Source organism: Leptonychotes weddellii, chromosome 9, assembly GCF_054177405.1.
Source record: "Leptonychotes weddellii isolate Sample4059 chromosome 9, ASM5417740v2, whole genome shotgun sequence".
Taxonomy (NCBI): Eukaryota; Metazoa; Chordata; class Mammalia; order Carnivora; family Phocidae; genus Leptonychotes; species Leptonychotes weddellii.
In genome coordinates, this window is record NC_138377.1 from 28,673,431 (window position 1) to 28,692,981 (window position 19,551).

Sequence of the window (19,551 nt, forward strand, 5' to 3'; positions counted from 1 at the left end):
AAAGCTAATGCTTCTCCTCAGCTCAAGCTCATCAGCCATATTACAAGATTAAAACAATGACAATTTAACCAGAGCTAACAAGAAATCAGCCCCCAAAGAATCAAGTTGATCTCACCAAGAAGGCAATTTGAAAATGGATTTATATCCACCATCACTCACAAGAACCATGTTCGAAGTGACTACTGTGGACACCTTTTTAACCGCTTCAGCCCTAAATACCAAGCATCTATAAACCAAACTTAGGCCTTCACATGGCTATCTCATCATGTGTCAAACCAAAATTTCCAGAAGGAAGCAATTTATTCCACATTCTTCCCATCAAAAGAATTACTTTGAATAAAAATATTTATAAGATTCCTGGGCCATGAATATGAATAAAAATATATTTTGTAAAGTTTACGTATTTATTTATTTATTTTAGGAATCTCTGCACCCAGTGTGGGGCTCGAATTCACAGCCCCAAGATCAAGAGTCATAGGCTCCACCAACTGAGCCAGCCAGGCACCCCATGAATAAAAAATATTTTTAAAATATTATCTCCATCTCACCTTTTTAAAATTTGTTTTGGTATGTGTGTTTCATAATACAAATATCAATACACAAATACAATTTATTACAAAATAAATATACACATATCAGATAATAAAGCTCAAAAACTGCTGGAGCGTGGAACCAAAAGTTTAAAGAGATCACGCAGCCCCAGACTATTAGTGGCCTCTTAAAGATCTGTGACGTGGCCACCAGAGGGGGCTATGGGAGCGAAGTGGAAGACCTTGGGTCCACTCGGAATCCTGCAACACAGCCTCCTGGCTGCCAAGCTATTTCCCTGCCCTTTTGGATTTAACAACCCAAGAGCCAATACTTTCCCACAGCACCCTTGGGCAGTCCCAAAGTGAGTGGGATTCCCTGGGGCCAGGATGTGGCCCACAATTGGGTCCCCACTGCCAGGGGTCAGGGGGTTCTCCAGGCTGAGCTCAGGGAGGAAGACGTGATGGTGAGGGCAGGGTTGATTGGGCGGGGGGAGGGGGCTTGGGGACTAATGAAACAGCAGGAGACCCACCTTCCACAGAGATGTCCTGGATGGCAAAGCGGAGGATGATGGTCCAGATCATGCCCAGGGTCATTTTCACGTTCCCATCCACAATTTCTACAGAAATGGCATCGGGACATGTTAGGATGGCTGTTAGCAGGGGCAGAGTTAAAATTCCCAGAGTGCCCACATCACTGCATGTACCACATAGGAAATCAAAGACCACACAGCTCCAGTTTTAGGAAAAAGTAAGTATGTTTTTAAAAGTACAATTAGATATCACAGGTGCCAGGAGAGAAGTCTATTTGGGGGTGACCCAGGGAACACGAGATAGATGATCAATTCCAGTGGGTGCATCAGGGAAGGCAAGAGAGACTGACAGAGAAGAGGGAGACATCACAAGTGTTCTGGCAACTCTGTGAGTTGGAGAAGTCTGGGCAATCACAGCTCTCAAAATAGCCATCCATACCCAAAAAGCCAGTGTAGGCAACAGAAAGGAATCAATCCAACAAAGGTTTGTAAACTGACATCTTGAAGGATCCACTAAGTCACAAATCAACCCTTGGGTATCAAATGCATATTTTTTAAAAAATCAAACAACAGCTTCAAGATCACAATTAAGAGATAACCCGCTAAATTCAGTCTAAGTAACACTTTTTAGACTTTAAAAAAATGCTATAAATTCTATGAAGTAATTTCTTTTTCCTGTACCAGGCCCAGAGGCAGAGAATACAAACATAAATACCTGTCTTTAAGGAGCCTAAAACAAGGGAGCCGTTTAAGGTCTTGGGGGCTGAGCCTGTGGCAATCAAATGTAGACTCCTTACCCTCACCTGCTTCCAAATCAGGAGACAGTAACCCAGCCCCTGGCAAGGTACTCTCAGCTAACAGTCTGGCATCCAAAGAATATCTTATTTTTTCCAACCTGAAAAACTGACTATAGGAGAAACCTAACAGAACCATGAGAAGGGGTAACTTGCAGGAACTCCCAATATCCTGAGCCCATGTCCACTAGGGTCTACTTCCCACAAACCCATTAAGCAAGAGTGGATTCCACTAAGGAAATGATATTCTAAGATCTTATCGCCTTCCTCAAAAGGGAGGGCAAAACTGCGAGCCGCTATTGGCCCAACAAGGTACAGAGCGCTGTTGCTAATTCCCGGCAGGGCGGGCAACTCCGCTGAGCCTGCATCGGGGTGCTGAGGATGAAAAGTGTCCATGTCGGGCAGGGGACAGGATGTAACTCTTCCTGCTAACAAGGGCCTTAAATGACCCTCCCAGAACCGCAGACACCAGTGGGGCACAGACCTGAGTCGGAGGAGGGCCTGGGTGAGAGACAGAAATGAGCAGTACATGACCATCTCCTTTAAGAAGCAAAAAGCCAGCCAGCACTGTGCAGAGCACGCTCGGGGGACGCAGAGGCAGTCAATCAGCTAAGAATCAGTTCATAAAGATCTGGTTTTTAAAAAATGCCCTTTTATTTGTGATTTCCAGGGGTTTCATATCTATAATGTTTAAAGGGTTTATATAAATTGATAAGAAAAAGGCCAAATTCACAATAAGCAAAAGACCTGAATAAATACTTCACAAAGCATGAAATATAACCAATTTATAAGTATGTTCAATTTCTCTTGTAATTAAAGAAGATAGTATCTTCCCAGCTATTAAATTAGCAAAGTTAAAAAACAAGGAACCCACACCTTCATGTGTGTTGATGGTAATAAGCCTACCTGGCACACTGTGGCTATTAGTGTAAATTGGTTTAAAAAAAACACTTTCTGGGTGGCACACTTGGTTAAGCGTCCAACTCTTGGTTTCAGCTCAGGATGTGATCTCCGGGTCGTGAGATCGAGCCCCACGTCGGACTCCAGGCTCAGCACAGAGTCTGCTCTAGATTCTCTCTCCCTCTGCCCTTCCCGCTCATGCTCATACCGTCTGTATAAATGTTAAAACAACAACAACAACTTTCTGGGAAATAATTTGGCAACAGGATCAAGCATCTTGAAGTTGTTTGACTTTTTTTTTTTTTAGATTTTATTTATTTATTTGACAGAGGGAGCACAAGCAGGGGGAGTGGCAGGCAGAAGGAGAGGGAGAAGCAGGCTCCCCACTGAGCAGGGAGCCCGAAGCAGGACTCGATCCCAGGACCCTGGGACCATGATCTGAGGGGAGGCAGATGCTTAACTGACTGAGCCACCCAGGGACCCCGAAATTGTTCAACTTTTTGACAGTGAAGTCTCCCTCTAGGAATCTACACCCAGCCGATGATCTGACATACAGAGTTAAGGCTGCTGTACAGAAGAGGGTCATTTATCATGGCCCCAAGTTGGAAAGCGAGAATATACTAAGTACAAGGTGTGATGGAGTTAGATGTCCTGCCCGTCAGCCATCTGCTCAGAACCTCCACGACTTCCCACCTGACTCAGAGTCAAAGTCAGCGGCCAGTGAAGCCCTGACAGTCCCCCTCCACCCTCCCCATAGCTCTCTCCTCCCTGGATATCCACGGGACTCGCCCCTCACCTCCCTCCATCTCCACCTCATCTTCTCCTGGAAACCTCCCACTTTACTCCCTGCTTGATCTTTCTCCACCTGACACCTGTGTGTGTGTGTTTTCTCTCTCCCCCTTTCCAGAGCATAAGCTCCACGAGGGGAACAATTTTTCCATTTTGCATCACAGCTTAGAGCCCAGCAGAGTGCCTGGCCCACAGACAGCCCTCCATCAACATTTGTTGAATGAATGAATGAATGAATGAATGAGTACTGGAGGGCTCCCAGGTCTGTGGCTGGGAGAACATAACCACACTCAGGCTCCTCCAGGGCAAGACCCAGATCTGGAACAGAGCACAGCTATGCTCAGCAATTAACATAGCCACTAAAAATTACATTCACAAGTTTTTAATGACCTGGAGAAATCTTTATAATATGGAAAGTGGAAAAACAAGTGTGAAATTTCATGGACGGTGTTTCAAATACAGGGGATTTTTTTTTTTAACGTCTAGAAGAGGCTCCGGTGAAAGAGGCCTCCACTCTTGACCTTTCCAAGAGCAGAGGTTGCAGCACTGGCCCCCGCCTCTGCCCCATCCTATAGCCCCCTCTTGTGCCCGTGTGAAGGCCAAATACCTGGCCTCCTGTGGCCTTGAGTTCAGTGCCCTCTCAGCACTAAGGGAGACAAGAGTGGCTTCTTTTGGGGGTCTTGCCTACTTATTCCTCTCTCCCTTCCCCCAGAAACTCACTGAATTGCTCACTGAATTCTCACTCATACCAGATCCTGCAGGAAACAGGAGAGCCAAGTACAGGCAAAAAGAGTGGGGTGTGTTGACACCCCATGCCCCACCCCAGCCTCAGGGCCCACTGGCTCCCTGTCCCACCCCCAGAGCAAATCCTTTTCCCAGGCATCTGTATGTCTGGATCAGGGAGGCCCCATCTCACCAGCAGCTTTATGTCATGGGGCTGCCAAGCATGCTGGGTCCAAAAGGAGGGTCCCCAGGCCACAACTGGGCCCTGTGGACAAAACATGAGAATGGACTATAATGTATGCTGTGGGTACGAGAAGAAGGGGGGGGCATGTTTCTGCCATTCCTGGCCTATAGCCAGCCAAGAAGCATTCACATCCTGCATTTACCCCCTGCCCCCACCCCAGGGATGCAGTCACCCACCCAGGATTCAGGCGGTAGAATGAAGACATTCCACATGACAGAAACTAGACCCCTGGGGGTCACCAAGCTCCCAGACCCATGCTTTAGCTACTGCACCCACCACCCCCTCCGCCCCAAGGACAGGTGATCAATTATCAAGATCACGCCCAGGCTCTTGGCACCCAAAGCCATCAAGGCCCCCCCACCCCGCCCAAAGATCCTAAGACAAAAAATCCTTCCGGGTCCTCTCACCTGGTTAAATCCCAACCACTCACCTAGGTCAAGCCTCAATTCCATGAAGTCTAGACATTCTAAATCAAGTATGGTACAGGAAACCCTAAGGATCTATTCTAATCCCTCCTGGACATACGGAAATTCCTTGCGTTCAGCCTCCAAGCGCACACCTCCAGGGACAGGGCCCATATGCCCCTCCAGAGCAGCCATTCCATTCCCATAGGGCCTCCTGGGCCTGGGTCTGCCCCTCAGGGGTTCACCAGAGTCTAGTCCTGCACCACGTGATAATCCTTTAAAGATCTGGGGTCTTGCCCATGCTGGGCTTGCCCCCCTCAGCCCAGAACGCTCCTCAGCGTAACCGGCAAAATCTCTCCCCACCTGGACCCCCACGAGCACTTACTCCAAGGGATCTGCTCCACTGCCTTTTATGTTATAGTCTACAGCAATAAACTGCACTTCATTACAATAAACAAAACCCATTTGTGGCCTCATCCAGTTTCCTGGCACAGCCGAGCAACCATCCCAGCCTCATCTGAGTGCTCAGTTTGAAACAGGAGAGGTGATTTCAAAGTGGAAGGCTCGGCCTAAAGCACGGACTCCCTAGGGCAGTGAGGAGGTCAGGATTATCTCATTTTAAAGGAGCCTTTCAAAATCTTCAGAGAAGTGAGGCCTGTGTGAGAAAAGCTGGAAATCCGAGGCCAGCTAGGTTGACTTCCCGGAAGGTCAGAGGAGCCGGTGGAGTTTATGCCCGAGGTTGTCTCTGCTCCTCGCCCTCTGCCCAGGCAGGCACAGCCAACCTGACCCACCCCTCCGCAGCTGAGGAAAAGCAGACAAGAAAGTCCTGTCCTCGGCCCCCGCGCACCATGTCCGCAGCTATGGGAATAGGTTCAGACCTCAGCTCTGGAGCCCAAACTCCCAGGCTCATCCTGGCTCTGCCACATGGAAGGAGTCTGGTCCAGAACCCATGCTCAAGCACACCACAGGCTTCCGCCCTAACAACTTTCTCAGCCTAAGTTGCCTTGATTATAAAATGTGGCTGGTGATACCCACCCTACAGGCCTGCCCACAGGTGGAAGGGGAGAGCCCATGCCTAGCATCCTGTCTAGCCAAAGAGCTAGAACCAATGCTCTTCTTCTCTCCCATCTTCCCCCTTCCTCCTCCCCTTTGGACCTCAGAGTTAAAAAAAATATATATATATATTGTTAGGTAGCTGTTTTTCTTTCTAAAAATCTGGATTTCTGGCTTCTTTTGAAAAAATGGGAAGATCTAGCCATGCTGGACCTGTATCTCCCCCACAGCAACAAACGATTAGTAGGTGCCCCACTTAGAAGGATATGCCTTCCCCAGTTCTCCACACCATCCCCACCCATCCCTACCGTCACCCCTGGCCCCCCTTACACATCCTTTACTTCCCTGTCCCAGGGGGCATGTGAGCTTGCACCAGACCAGCTGAGCGCCATCTTCTCTGGTTTCCCAGCCCTGCTTAGTTGAAACGTTTTCTGCCAAGTCTTTAATCTTCCCTAAGAGAGTAAACTACTCTTTTAAGAAGCAGAGAATATGTTTCCACTCACAGAACAAAGTACCCCGCTAGGTGCGAGTCCTTCGAACATTTCCTGAGCACCTGCTGTGTGCGCCACACGGATATAGAGACTCGGTCTTTGCTTCACAGCTGAAGATGTGCTGGGTGGGACACATGAGGCAGCACCCACAACTGCTCAAGCATGAGCCTGAGCCCCAGGAAGGCAGGGCTTGGCGAAATTTTTCTGCCAAAGGCTGACAGGAAATATTTTCAGCTTTGCAGGCCATACGGTCTCTGTCACAACTCTTCTGCCCATTGTAGCAGGAGAGCAGACACAGAGAATATGTAAACAGACAGGTGTGGCTGGGTTCCAATATTTACGAAAACCCGTGTCGGCCGGATTTGACACCGCGGACTGGGGGTTGCCCATACTGTGCGAACATTCGCGTTTGATGTAGCAATATAAAATCCCGCAATTTCTGGAAAGAAAGGGGGGCTGGGGAGGCCTTTAGACTCATCCCACCAGAAAAGAGATGCACTCCTCTGATTTGCTGGAGCAAGTCCCCTGCCCTCTTCAAGAAAAGGCCACACTCTAGCGGGATTTCTCAGACACAGACCTGGTCTGAGCTCTGGCTTTGCCACTTACTGACACTGGGACCTTCAGCAAGGTACTTCATCTCGTTAGGCATCTGGCTCCTTCTCATCAAATGAGGATAATAACGAGAGCCACCAGAGAGGCTGTGGGAGGGATCCGCGAGATTGCCAGCACCAAGGGCTTTTGCATAGTACCTGCCACAGTGCGTTGCTCGGGATCACAGCTGTGCACATACATCAAATGATGAACGAATGGATGGAAACCCTCCCTAGCTTGAGATTTCTGGCACGCACAGCAGGTGCCCAGTGAGCCCCGGCTGAATCCAAGGGGCGCAGTGCTGACAGGGCCTGGCTACAGTGTTCCCTCCCCAAATCCTTTGGGGCCACCACAGTACACACAAAAAACTGCATTGCCTCTCTTAAGCCATTAAGAACAAACGAATAACAATTTATACTGAGCTTTAAAATTTTTTTTTTTCAAGCTAAGGAGAAAGAGTCAAGAAGCTAATCTGCAGAGAAATGCTATTAGGAATATTCCTGAAGGCTTCTGGACATCAGTCTTCCCAGGGCTCCGTGGGGCCTCAAGGCAGCCTTCACCCTCCACCCAGCCCGGGTCTGACACTCTGCAGGCAGCAGAATTCTCTGCCCCGGGCAGCAAAGTGCAGGCAGGCCTGTGGGTGAGGGAGGTGGCATTCCACTCTCACAGGATCTCAGGGCACCAGGATTCGGCTGGTGTTGGGGGCGGTCAGGAGCAGGGAGCAGGCCCTTGGTTTTCCAGGGGGCAGAGACTGGATGGAAAGTGTAGTTGTTACATGAAGAATCCACAGGTCGACCAGATGGAGGTGCTGGTGGCCCCACTTCCCAATCACCCAGGGGTGTGGGAACCCGGGAGTCGAGCAGAAAAGGCGAAGAGAACAGGGAGCAGAAAATCAGGCTCCGTAGAGCAGTCAGACGGCAGGCCTCACTCACCTTCAGCTCCGATGGACACGAGCTTGACCCCCTTGCTGGCTATGAAATCCAGGGCCTTGTTGACGTTGGAGATCTTGTGCACCCTCATTTTGCCTCTCTCCGGCTTGGCCAAGCGCTCCCCTGAATGCAGACCAAGGGGGGGGGCAGGGAGGATCAGATGCTGTTTCCCGGGAGCAGGGCTGCTTTCATGACACCCTCGTCCAGGAGCAATGAGGGCCACCCTCGCAGGGAACAACAGGGAGAGTCAATCCTGCCTCTTTCCTGCCACTTCTCAGACCTCAACTGCTTGCCTCCACCCAACAGATCTGTAGTAAGCCCCGTATGTCCGGGACCTGGCTCGGTGCTAGGAATATAGGGGTGAACAAAACACTTTCCTGCCTTCGTGCACTTCTGGCCCAGGAGGAGACAGACCTTCAAACAGAGAAACACACAAATATATGCAAATGAACAAACATCAAGAAGGATAAATGCTTATAAAGAGGATGCAAAGGAGGGCAGGTGGGGGATGGAGTTGTGGGATAGTTAGGAAAGGCCTCCGAGTGGGAGGGCAGCCGGGCCGTGACAGCAGGGAGCGATGATCAAGGCAGAAGGAGCAGCACGTGCAAAGGCTCTGAACCCCTTCTAGTCTATACTGTTTGGCCTGGGAAGATATGTGGGCACTTTAGAATATTCTGAAAAAGTCCCCTAGTGTTTAAACGGAGCTGCCCACGGTGTTCCTCTCTCGCTGGAGAACTGCTGCCTCTTGTGGGTTCTCCTTGGCTCAGCTCCAAGCCAACTCCCCACCCTCAGCCCGCCCCCTCCTCCAACGCAGGTTCCAGGGTCAGAAGCTTCAGGAAAAGAGCTGGTTTTCCAAACACCCCGTTAAGAGCACTTTCAGCTCAGAACAGAGGCACGAATTAAAACTCATGCGTGCCCATAGCAGGGGGAAGTGCACATAGCTATAGAGTCTCTAAAAGGCCAGGGACACCAAAAGGCTGAGAACTACCATCCTAGAGCCCGAAACTCAGGACCCTTGCACCTGCCACGGTCTCCAGCCCTGCCTCGCCGCACATCCCCACCCCGCCACACCCAGCATGTAAGCAGCCTCGCCGTGACCGCTCAAGGAGCGGGGCTGCCACAATGTGGTAGCAGCACTTCTCCAGGGGGCCTCACAGCACCACCCTCCCCCGCCACCGGCTTCTCGAGAGCAGACTTCCTGCCACAGATGTGATTAGGCCTGGCAGCTCCCAGGGAAGCACAGCTGGGTTTTTATGATTAAATTAAGACTTTCCACTTGCAGCTCTCCCAAGGCTGTGGCCGTTGCTCAGCCTCCCCAGCTAGGTACCCCACCATCCCCCTGGGCAGATGAAATGCCCCGGGGACTCCCTCCCATAGGATGGATGAGGCAGCACCCCATCCCACCCCCACCCTGAAGGCTCTCCTGCTAAAGCCCCAGCCCTTAGGTCATGCCGAGCCTAGGCTCCCCAGCCAGCGCCCCAGCTGTGCACACTGGCTGGAACAGGACTTCTCCATTGGGACAGGGAAGGCAGTGAAGCCAGCAGTTCTCGCGCTTCTGATGCCCAGCCCCCTTCTCCTGCCTCCTAAGTTTCTAATTTAGGAAGTCTGGGGTGTGCCTGGGATTCTGCATGTGGACAAGCAGTCCTGCGGATTCTGGTGTGGGTGGTCCGGGGACGCTACTCAGAGGACCTCTCGGGACACTAGCCCTTTCTTTCTGCTTTTCTACTCACCTCACGATGCTCAAGGAGGAAAAGGCAATGTCTCAGTGACTTGATGTCCCCCACCCCAGGGAAAGAGACAAGTCCAGTTCACAGATGTGCAAAGGCCCGCCTGTTCGGTGGGGAAAATGCTGCTAGTTATGCAGAAAAGCCCAGTGCAGGGCATCTGGTCACTCTGATAATTTGTTGAGCATCACATACATGCCAAGTGCTATTCTGAGCACTTGGGACACAGAGATGAGACCGTCCCTGCCCCAAGCAGCACAGGGTGGAATGGGGAAAAGCACAAATGGGCCAAAAATGATCATGCCATGGGGAAACGGACACAACAGAGGGATGAATGGGGTGTGACAGGAGCCCAGAGGAGGACAGCCACTCGTATGGGGAAAGCCTTCCTAGAAGCAAATTCTGAGCTGAGTTTTAAAGAATGAAAAAGAACAATACCAGGTTTGTGTAAACTAAGAAATGTTGGAAGAGGAGGCAGGGTAGGACATTCTAAAAGGCAGTTAGAGGAAAACAGTACCTAAAAATGGTTCCTAAAAAAAATTAAACATAGAATTATCATATGGTCCAACAATTCCACCTCTGGGTATTGACCCCAAAGAACTGAAAGCAGAGACTCAAATAAGATACCTGTACACCCATGTTCACCGCAGTGCTAGTCACAATAGCCAAAAGGTAGAAGCAATCCCAATGTGAATCAGAAGATGAATAGGTACACAGAATGCAGTGTGTATGTACAATGGAATGTTAGCCTTAAAAAGGAAGGAGAGTCTGACACGTGGATGAACCTGGAAGACATTACAATGCAATAAGCCACAGAAGGACATATACTGTCCGATTCCACTAATATGAGGTACTGAGAACAGTCACACAGAGACTAAGAGAAGGGTGACTGCCCAGGGCTCGAGGGAGAAGGGACCGGGGAGCTAGTGTTTAATGGGCATGGGGTCTCAGTGCAGGATGACGGAGAAGTCTGCAGATGGACACTGGTGGGTCTGCACAACAATGGGAGTGCACGAAATACTCAATGAAATTGAAAATGTTCAAAAGGCTAAATCTTATGTTCTGTAGTTTATACCGCACACACACAATCCCCCATCCCCACCCTCCGACACACAGATTTCACCTGCAAGAAGATATTTAAAAGTACTGGGGAACAAGTCAGTTGGAGCTTATGCAGAAGCACAGAGAGCAGAGAGCCTGTCCTTGGTGGGGACTGCGTGTCTCTTGGGGTGGCAGAAGGTCTGAGGTCTGATACCTTTTTGGGAAGTTAGTTGAAAACCAAAAAGGTGCCAGCTCACAAAGGATCCTGGGAGCTATGCTACGGAATATGGGCTGCAGGCTTCAAGCCCTGGGGAGGCACTGAAGGGTTCTGGGCAGGGAACAGCGAGACCATATTTGGGCCGTCAGATGGCCCCTCTGGCTGGCTGTGGTGCGGGGGACGGACTGCGGCAGTGGGGAAGGAGCTGGGAGGGGGTCGAAGGCCTCTGGGGATCATCTAGGTGAGAGCTGACGCAGGCCCACGCTGACACCACGGCAGCAGAGGTTAAACGGCTAACAGAAGGAAATAGAATGAACAGAACCTGAATGCCACCTTGGAAAGCAAAGCAAAGGAAGAGCGGTCTCTGATGCCTACATTAGGTTCAGGAGAACAAGATGGAGATTATAGGAGGAAAGAGGTCAGTCAGGGCCAAGGGTAGTCCGCACAGTCTTGGGCATGCTGAGGGGGCACTGGGGGACATCTGGGTGGAGATGGGGCCTGAGGGAAAAGGCTGGACTGAGACCTGGTCTGGGACTCACTGGTGTCGAGGTAGAAGGTAAAGTGAAGAGAGTAGCTAAGATACCCAGCGTATGAACCAAGGCGAGAATGTTGGAACCACCAACCTCTAAGGCTTGGTGGAGGAAAGGTATTCATAAGAAAGTGGAGATCTGCATTCAAGGGGAGCTGTCTCTCCGGATTTCTGGACATCCAAATTCTACCCTGGGGGCCAGATAAGGGAGTGAGATCAGCTGCATATAGGTGGAGAGGTACTAGTGGAGCCAAGGTTTGGAGATGGTCAGCCATGGTTGACCTTGTTTTGCAAATGAGGGTGCTGAGGCAGAAAGGCAGTGGCTTGTCCAAGGACACGTGGACGGTCAGCAGCAAAGCCAGGACCAAACCCAGTCTCCTAGTTTGAATTCACACGTGGCACCCCCAACTTCTTTCAAGAGACCCAAAGCTCACCATGAGCAAAGGCAGAGCAGAAGCCGAGCTGTCGGGGCAGCATCCCCAAAGTGGCCGAACCCAGCAGGCAAGCACCTCGTCCTCGGCCAGGGTGGCCCACCTCACCTGAGATGACCTCTAGCAGCAGCATGAGCTTCAGTCCGTCCCGGAAGTCCTCCTCGATGTTCTCGATCTGCGTCCCCGCCTTGCGGAGGTGGGAGTTGCACCATGCTGTGAACGTCTGGGCAAAGGAAAGATGAGCAAGCGGTCAGGCTTCCCATGCATCACAAGGTCTCTGAGGCCCCCACGGGGGCCTCGGTGGGTCCCCAGGACCCGCCTGCCTCATGCCCTCTCTGGTTGCTGTATGGAAGGCATGGGTGGGCACCGTGGGATGGACCCTCCTTTTATGCCTCCCCACCTGCAGTTGGGAGGGCCAGCAATTTACCTTTTAGGTTATAAGGCTTAGTTTCCATCATCACAGGTACAAGGCAGAATACCCCAGAGGTGACATAGTAAGCCTTAATTAATCAGGGCAAATGAGCTGATTAAATCTTTGTCCACTTGGCAGCCGGTTAAGGAAAGAATGAGTAAGTCTTGTTGGGCTCAGAGTTCAGAGGCACGGTTTCAGGACAAGGAGACAAAGGTGAGGGCCCCAATGTGCGTGTGCGTGCATGCATGTGTCTGGCATCGGGGTGTGAGGCACCTCAAGCTGCAAAAGTGTGAGGAAGAATTCCAGAAGGGAATCTGAGGAGACTAAATGAAAGACCATCTATACTGTGATTTTCTAGTCTGTGGGGGGAGAGCAGCAAGCCCGAAGCGCCCCCGGATCAACCGAGCAGTCCTGCGCCGACAGCACCAGCTTGCACAAGGAGCAGGCTGACCCGACGAACAGAAACAGAAGCGTGTGCTTCCATTTCCCAGGCCTGCCTAAAATTGGGGCAGGGGTCTCTCCCCAGCTGTCACATTCCATGGGAAACAGAAAGAAGAGCTCTCTAGCTTCAGATGCAACCTACTTCTTGGCAACTCCAGAATTCTATGCCTCAAATGGCACCCTCAACGACACGGGGGCTCAGGCGCCCATGTCCAGCCCCCCCACAGCAACTCCAGTCAGCTGCCCTCCCACCCGCCCTGCAAAGTTGCAATGGTGAGGGGTGTGTTGCTCAACCCATAACAGCCACACTAGAACCACCCCTCCTCCTAAGAAAGGTCACCAGACTCATGACCCCCTTCCCCCACCACTTCCTCTTGCCCTGGGGAACAAAGGGAAGTGGCAATGAACAGGCCGAAGGGAGGAATGTCACCCCAGTGATCATTAGGGGAAAAGAAACGGCTGCTTAGGTAAGCAAGAGTTGAAGAGCCTGTGAGCAAGAAGAAGGGATGGTGTCAGTCCAGGCAGGTGGGGAGGAGGAGGCAGCATTATGACACCCCCAAGTCCGGGCCTCATCTTTAAATCATGCCTCACGAGGCGACTTCTCTCTCCCTACAAACACTGATCCACTCTGCAGGCGAGTCTGCTCCCATGACAGCGAAGAGGCTCGTGGATGCTATCCAAAAGCTTTGGGAAGCCTGGCACACAGATGAGGGTGGGCAGGGGATATATTCTGATCCTCAGCCTGGAATGTCCTCCATGTCACGTGTGGCTAGCTCACACTCATCTTCCAAGATCAGGCCAAGCTATCACCTCCTCCCGGAAGCCTTCCTGACAACCCACCGCCACATCTGGGTTGGGGGCACAGAGCCCAAAGCTCGCGCCCACACCATCGTTGCCCATATCCCAGTGCACGGTCCTTGCCTGGCCACTTGTCGGAATGGGAGCTCCTAGGGTGTGGACTAAATGCTCTGCCTAGAGTCCCAGAGCAGAGTCAGGGACACAGCAGTGACCCAAAAGTAAAAACCCCTGCCCTGTGCAGTGGACATTCTAGGGGATGACAACTGGGTGAAGGAGCCAGTGAGGAGCTCATGCAAAGGCCGGGGGGCGGGGGTTTCTGGAAGACCCAACCACACCTGTGGATGATGCTGGATGGTATCAGGGCAGGGGGCTGATGGGCCAAAGAGCGCCCTCAGGGACCCTCTGGAAGTGTAAGACAGCTCAGAGGAGGCCTGTTTACCGGGTGCCCTGCCTCTAGTGTTGGCACCACAACCCAGCAGGGGACCAGACGGTACTGAGCCTCTTTTTGCATTTTGTTAAAACTTTTTTTGTTGTAAAACATATCAGAGAATTGTTTCATCTTGAAGAGAATTTATCTTGTGGTTCCATATTCTCTCCCAGCTGTGACCTGTCCACATACTCCTGCCCCGGGTGTCATCACACTGTACATAATATGGGGGGAGGGCAGCTTTTTCTCATTTACCACCATCTGGAATTTCCACCGCACCTTGCTCTCATCTCCCTGCCAGGCCCTCACTCAGCCCTTGCCTGGGGTTTTCTACAGACTCGAGGGGAAGTGGATTCCCCCCAGCAGGGGACAGTCCAGGTCCAATGTGGCCAGAGTCCTGGTAAGAATCACCCACACTGGCACAGCTGGGGGCTGTGAAATCTGTTTATCGCTCAGTTGTGAAGAGGGGTTGCGGATGAGAGGAAGAAGAGGCTGGTTTTGAAAAAAAAAAATACTGCTTTTGCAAGAGGAAAATGCTGTTGAAAGCAGCCAGCCCCATTTCCTGGGGAAGCCAGGCTCAGAGCCCTGGGAGGCAGAAATGCACCTGTGTTTGCTCATGGCTCCCACACAAAGCCCTAGTTCTGAGGCCTCCGGGGCTGCATGGCACGGGGAGACCCTCAGTCTCCCTTCCCGGGCCTCACAGGTAACTGCCTTGAAGGGGCGTCTGAGCACCTCCCAAATGAGTAAAGTTCCACCAATAAGCAGCACCTCTCATGCAGCTCAGGCCGAGGTAGGGAACGGTGGGGGTCACTCGGTGAGTGAGACCATGCATGTCAGGGTGTACCACATCTGAGTTCAACTCTTTTCCAGCTGTGTGATTTTGAGATTACCCTCCCTAAACTTTAGTTCCCTGACCAGTAAAAGTGAGATAGTGACAGCACTTTATAAAGTCAGGAGGATTAACTAGAAAACACTTATAAAGTGCCTGTCACTTAGCGCACCATCGGTGGTAAGAAGAGAAAAAGCAGCTCCCCCTGAAACCTCCCAGTGGATTCACCTGCTCTGTGCCCCCAGCCTGCGGCCTCCTCCCTGCCCACAGCCACCAAACTCTGTCACCCTGAAAGTGCTGCCCTGACTTCCCAAGATGACACCTGGTGTGTATGAGAACTCTGATGTGTTACGGGAAAGGACTAACATTGTGGTGTGGGGTGCAGAAAGCCTGTGACTTGGACAGTGGCCTTGTGGATCCTCACCAGAGAAGAAATCAACGGGGCAAAGGAGTGGGGAGGACAATGTGGGCTTCCAGGCACACCACACAGCCATATTCTCTCCTCCAACGTATAACCCCACCTGTTGTGTCTGAGTCTGAAGGTTCATGGCTCCCTGGCCAGGGCAGCCCTCCAGGAGCTCCTTAGTAAAGGACTTATTAAACTGGATTCAAAGCACAGAGCTCAAGTAATTTCCACCAGACACACAAAGGGTGGAGATGTCCCCGTTAATGGTGAAGATGCGCCAACAGACCTTGGTCTTGACGCTCACGCTCCAACATTATGACAGAGGAGGTCACCTGCCCCTTAGCAGTGCCCCAGGTGTCCGGAAAGGAGGAAACGCCAACAACCACAAGTGATGCCCATGGCTAGAGACCCCAGGGCCCCATGGCCTCCAGCCCAGACACCCCAGCGTGGTGAGCAGTACTACCCCAGCAGGGCTATGGTCCAGCCTCACTCAAATGAAGGGCAGGGGCCATTAGTCCCAACCCCGCCTCACCCTATAGGACCTTCCCGTTGCTCCAAGAGGCCCATCACTGGGTCCTTCTTCAGCTCACAGTCTAAAGAGACAGAAGCTGCTGATGGGGGCTGCCTGGGTGGCAGTTAAGCGTCTGCTTTCAGCTCAGGTCGTGATCCCAGGTCCTGGATGGGGATGGAGCTCCCCATCACGCTCCCTGCTCAGAGGGGGTCTGCTTCTCCCTCTCCCTCTCTCTTTGCTCATGTTCTCTCTCTCTCTAATAAATAAATAAAATCTTCAAAAAAAAAAAAAAGAGAAAGAAAGGAAAGAAGCTGCTGATGGGCCTTTGGTGGATGCACTCTGCTGTAGAAATGGACTCAGAGATGCAGGGAGGTCCCAGGAAACGTGCTTGGGGCCCCATGCTGGAAGTGCTCACAAGTTCCCTTTCCCATTTCACCCTCCTCCAGCTGCAACCTCTGAGGGTGCTGGCAGAGAACCCGGACCCCTGTTCAACCTCACTCTGACCCTGAATTATCTACCCATATCCAATCTGCATATCTAACCCTATCTAATGAACAGCACTGAAAGTCAGGGCTGCGAATAGGCCTGGTCAGGCCCCAAGTTGGGGGCGAGGGGACAGACAGACACATCACAGCAGGGGAGACAGGTGAGGAGGGTGCTAGAGCCCAGGTGAGTCCCATGGAGCTGGCCATGGAGAAGCACCTTTGTCTACCTTCTCTATGGGTCTCACAGTCCTGCTGTCACAGAGAATCCTCTAATACCTTTCCACTATATCTTTAACAAGTATATATTTCCCTTAAAACGTGTTGAGAAAGCAAATGGCTTTTGAGAACATGCTGTCCCCCACTCCCAGCTCAGATGCACTAGAATGTGACTCTAGTCACAAGGGCCTCTTTGAGCCTCCGTTTTCAAATCTGTAAAATGGGGATGGATGATAGCATCTACCAGGCAGAACTGTGATGAAAATTAAGTAAGATAAAATTAGACAATAGAGGGCGCCTGGGTGGTTCAGTTGGTTAAGCGACTGCCTTCGGCTCAGGTCATGATCCTGGAGTCCTGGGATCGAGTCCCACATCAGGCTCCCTGCTCAGCAGGGAGTCTGCTTCTCCCTCTGACCCTCCTCCCTCTCATGCTCTCTGTCTCTCATTCTCTCTCTCGCAAATAAAAAAAAAAAATTAGACAATAGAAAATTAGAAAAAAGATAATATTTACCTTAATATTGCTAACTTATGTTAATAATGATAATGTATTACTAATATATGTTTGAACTATAGTAAATGTGTGAGAAATAGTCACAATCACCATCATTATTGTCTATATTTTAGGTTCCAAAAGAATATCTGTATAATCACATTCAGCTGGGATGTGGGGTACAGAGGATCACCCCATAAGCATGAGTCAGAGGCTGAGCCTTTAAAGTCAGGTGGTGTTCATACCCTTCATCTTGGTGGGAGAAGGGAGTGTTCAAACATGAGATGCTGAAACACAGGAAGGTCAGGACACTTGCTCAGGATCACTCTAGAGAGCAAGCATCCAAGAGACTGGAAGGATTCACTCTAAAGAAGACGATGCAAACTCCAGGTCTAACCACTTCTGGTCAGGTGGTAACTGGGCAGGCGACTCAACATGGCTCTGCTCAAGGCACTCATCTGTGGAGTGGGGGTAATATGATGAGGGTAATAACAGCACAGATCAGAGGATTCCGCAAGATGATCCATTTAAAACACTGAAAAGAGCCTGGGACCGAGTGGCTGCCCAATAATTGCCTATTATTACTGCTACCACAATAATTAGAACCACAATTATTACAAGTTCTTGCTGCTCAACACATTTCATCGAAGAATATTAGAGCTGGAAGCGATGCTAACAGCACCCAAGTCAAAGCCTCACTTTACAACAGAGGACACACGACCAGAGAAGGCAAGTGGCTCTTCCCAGGCCACAAAGTCGGGTATGTTCACAACCCAGCCTCCTGACTCCCTGTTCCACCAGGACACTGTGGATTTCAGGTGCAGGTATGGGTGGGCTGAATCTTACGGAGTATCGTTGCAAATGGGTCACTGTGAAATGATCCCACCAACCAGATGGAATCTGGGTGACTCGGGTCAGCGGTGGCACAGAGTCTGAGCTGATGGAGCATCAGCAGAGCTGGCATGGGCTGGGCAGCCTCTGTGGGGGCAGCGTGGTGGAGAGGGGCGACAGGAGCAGAGCCAGGTGGTTACCAAGACATGGGAAAGCATTTTGGATAGTGAGCAGATCAGAAACATTTCTTCGTGGGGAACTCTTGAGAACTGGGGCTCTTTGACCAGAGAGGACAGAAGAGAGGCCTCAGCGGCTCACCTCAAAGATTTGAAAGACCTTCCCGTGGATGAGCAAAAAGCTTTTTGGGTGCAGCCCTGGGCAGGACAAGGCAGGAAGCAAAGTGAGAAATAGAGATTCTAGAGCAAGACTGACCCGGATCCAGTCCCAGCTCTGCCCCTGAGCGATCTTGGGCAAGTGACTTCACTTCTCCTACCCTGGATCTCCACATCTGTAAAATGGGTATAAGAATAGAACCCACCTCAAAGGATGGTGAGGATCAATGCAGCAAATACATGGCAACTGCTAAGCACAATCATCCACACATAAAGTTCAAAGAATGGTGGCTACATTATTAGGATGGAGGACAGGAAGGTGCCGGGAAGGCTAGAGTTCAGTGTCGTCACAGACCACATGTCGAATGTACAGTGTCCTACCTGCCAACAGCATGTGCTTGGTGAGGGCGCTGGGAAGGGATCCACACACCCCTGGGGACTGAGCAAAGTAACTTCGCTTATGACGCTAATTCGCTGAGAGACCAAGGCAGTCCTTGAAAATGTTACTTTAGAGACGTGTTTAAAGAGATCAGTTACCAAGAGTCACACTTAAACTTGTGAGCAGGGCTTCTCGACCTCCATACTATTGAAACTTGGAGCTGGTTTCTTGTCAGGGGGTGGGGGGCCTGTCCTATGCATCACAGGATGTTCAGCAGCATCCCTGGGCCCTGCCATGAGATGCCATTAACATCTCCCCATTTCAAGTGGTAACAACTAAACATCACCCTCAGTCAAGAACCTAGAGGAGACAAACATATGCCCTAAATAATAGCAATATTTGCAGCTAACATCTACCAAGCACATACTATGTACTAGACCCTCTTCTCAGTGTTTTACCCCCTTTAACTCGTATATCTTCACAACACCACTCTAAAGCAGGTGCTATTATTCTTCCTCATTTTACCGATGAGGAAACGAAGCGTCAAAGAGGTTTAATAAATGAGCAGAAGGGGCAAGTGTAAGGCAAGTAGGACTGGGGCACCTGGCTGGCTCAGGTGGTAGAGCGAGTGACTCTTGATCTCGTGGTTGTGAGTTGGAGCCCTACACTGGGTGTAGAGATTACTTAGAAATAAAATATTAAAAAAAAAAAAAAAAAAAAAAAGACTCCTAGGGTCTCTGGCTCCACAGCGGGAAAACATGAAATCTTTCTAAGTCTCCTCACCAAAAAACTGGCGCATACAAGAACAGGAACGTACAATGTGTTGACACCAGTACTGAGCACCCAACAGTGCTTAGCACGGGCACCCCTCCTACCACCACAGCGGACGCCGGCCATCCAGGGAGCTGGTAGTAAAAGCTGACAGGACCTCCCGTCCGGGGAAGAGGGGGCTCCCCTCACTCGGGCTTGACTGAGGATTGATACCCGTCACCAGGGATGACAGCCGCACCACGCACACTGCCGTCCTTGGGGAACTGAAACAAAGGTACCGATTTTCATTCGTTACCTTTGGAA

At 50.9% G+C, this 19,551-nt stretch overlaps 1 protein-coding gene across 1 annotated transcript in view; it reads right to left on the minus strand.

Annotated features, from left to right (window-relative positions):
- The window catches only part of LOC102741790 (alpha-actinin-1), an 80,567-nt gene that overhangs the window by 17,387 nt on the left and 43,629 nt on the right, over nucleotides 1–19,551 (minus strand). The window contains exons 2-4 of the mRNA XM_081830362.1: nucleotides 12,029–12,143; nucleotides 7,982–8,101; nucleotides 1,061–1,147 (exon numbers count right to left, since the gene is read on the minus strand). Coding sequence (XP_081686488.1) covers nucleotides 1,061–1,147; nucleotides 7,982–8,101; nucleotides 12,029–12,143 — 322 coding nt within the window. The remainder of the gene's footprint in view (nucleotides 1–1,060; nucleotides 1,148–7,981; nucleotides 8,102–12,028; nucleotides 12,144–19,551) is intronic.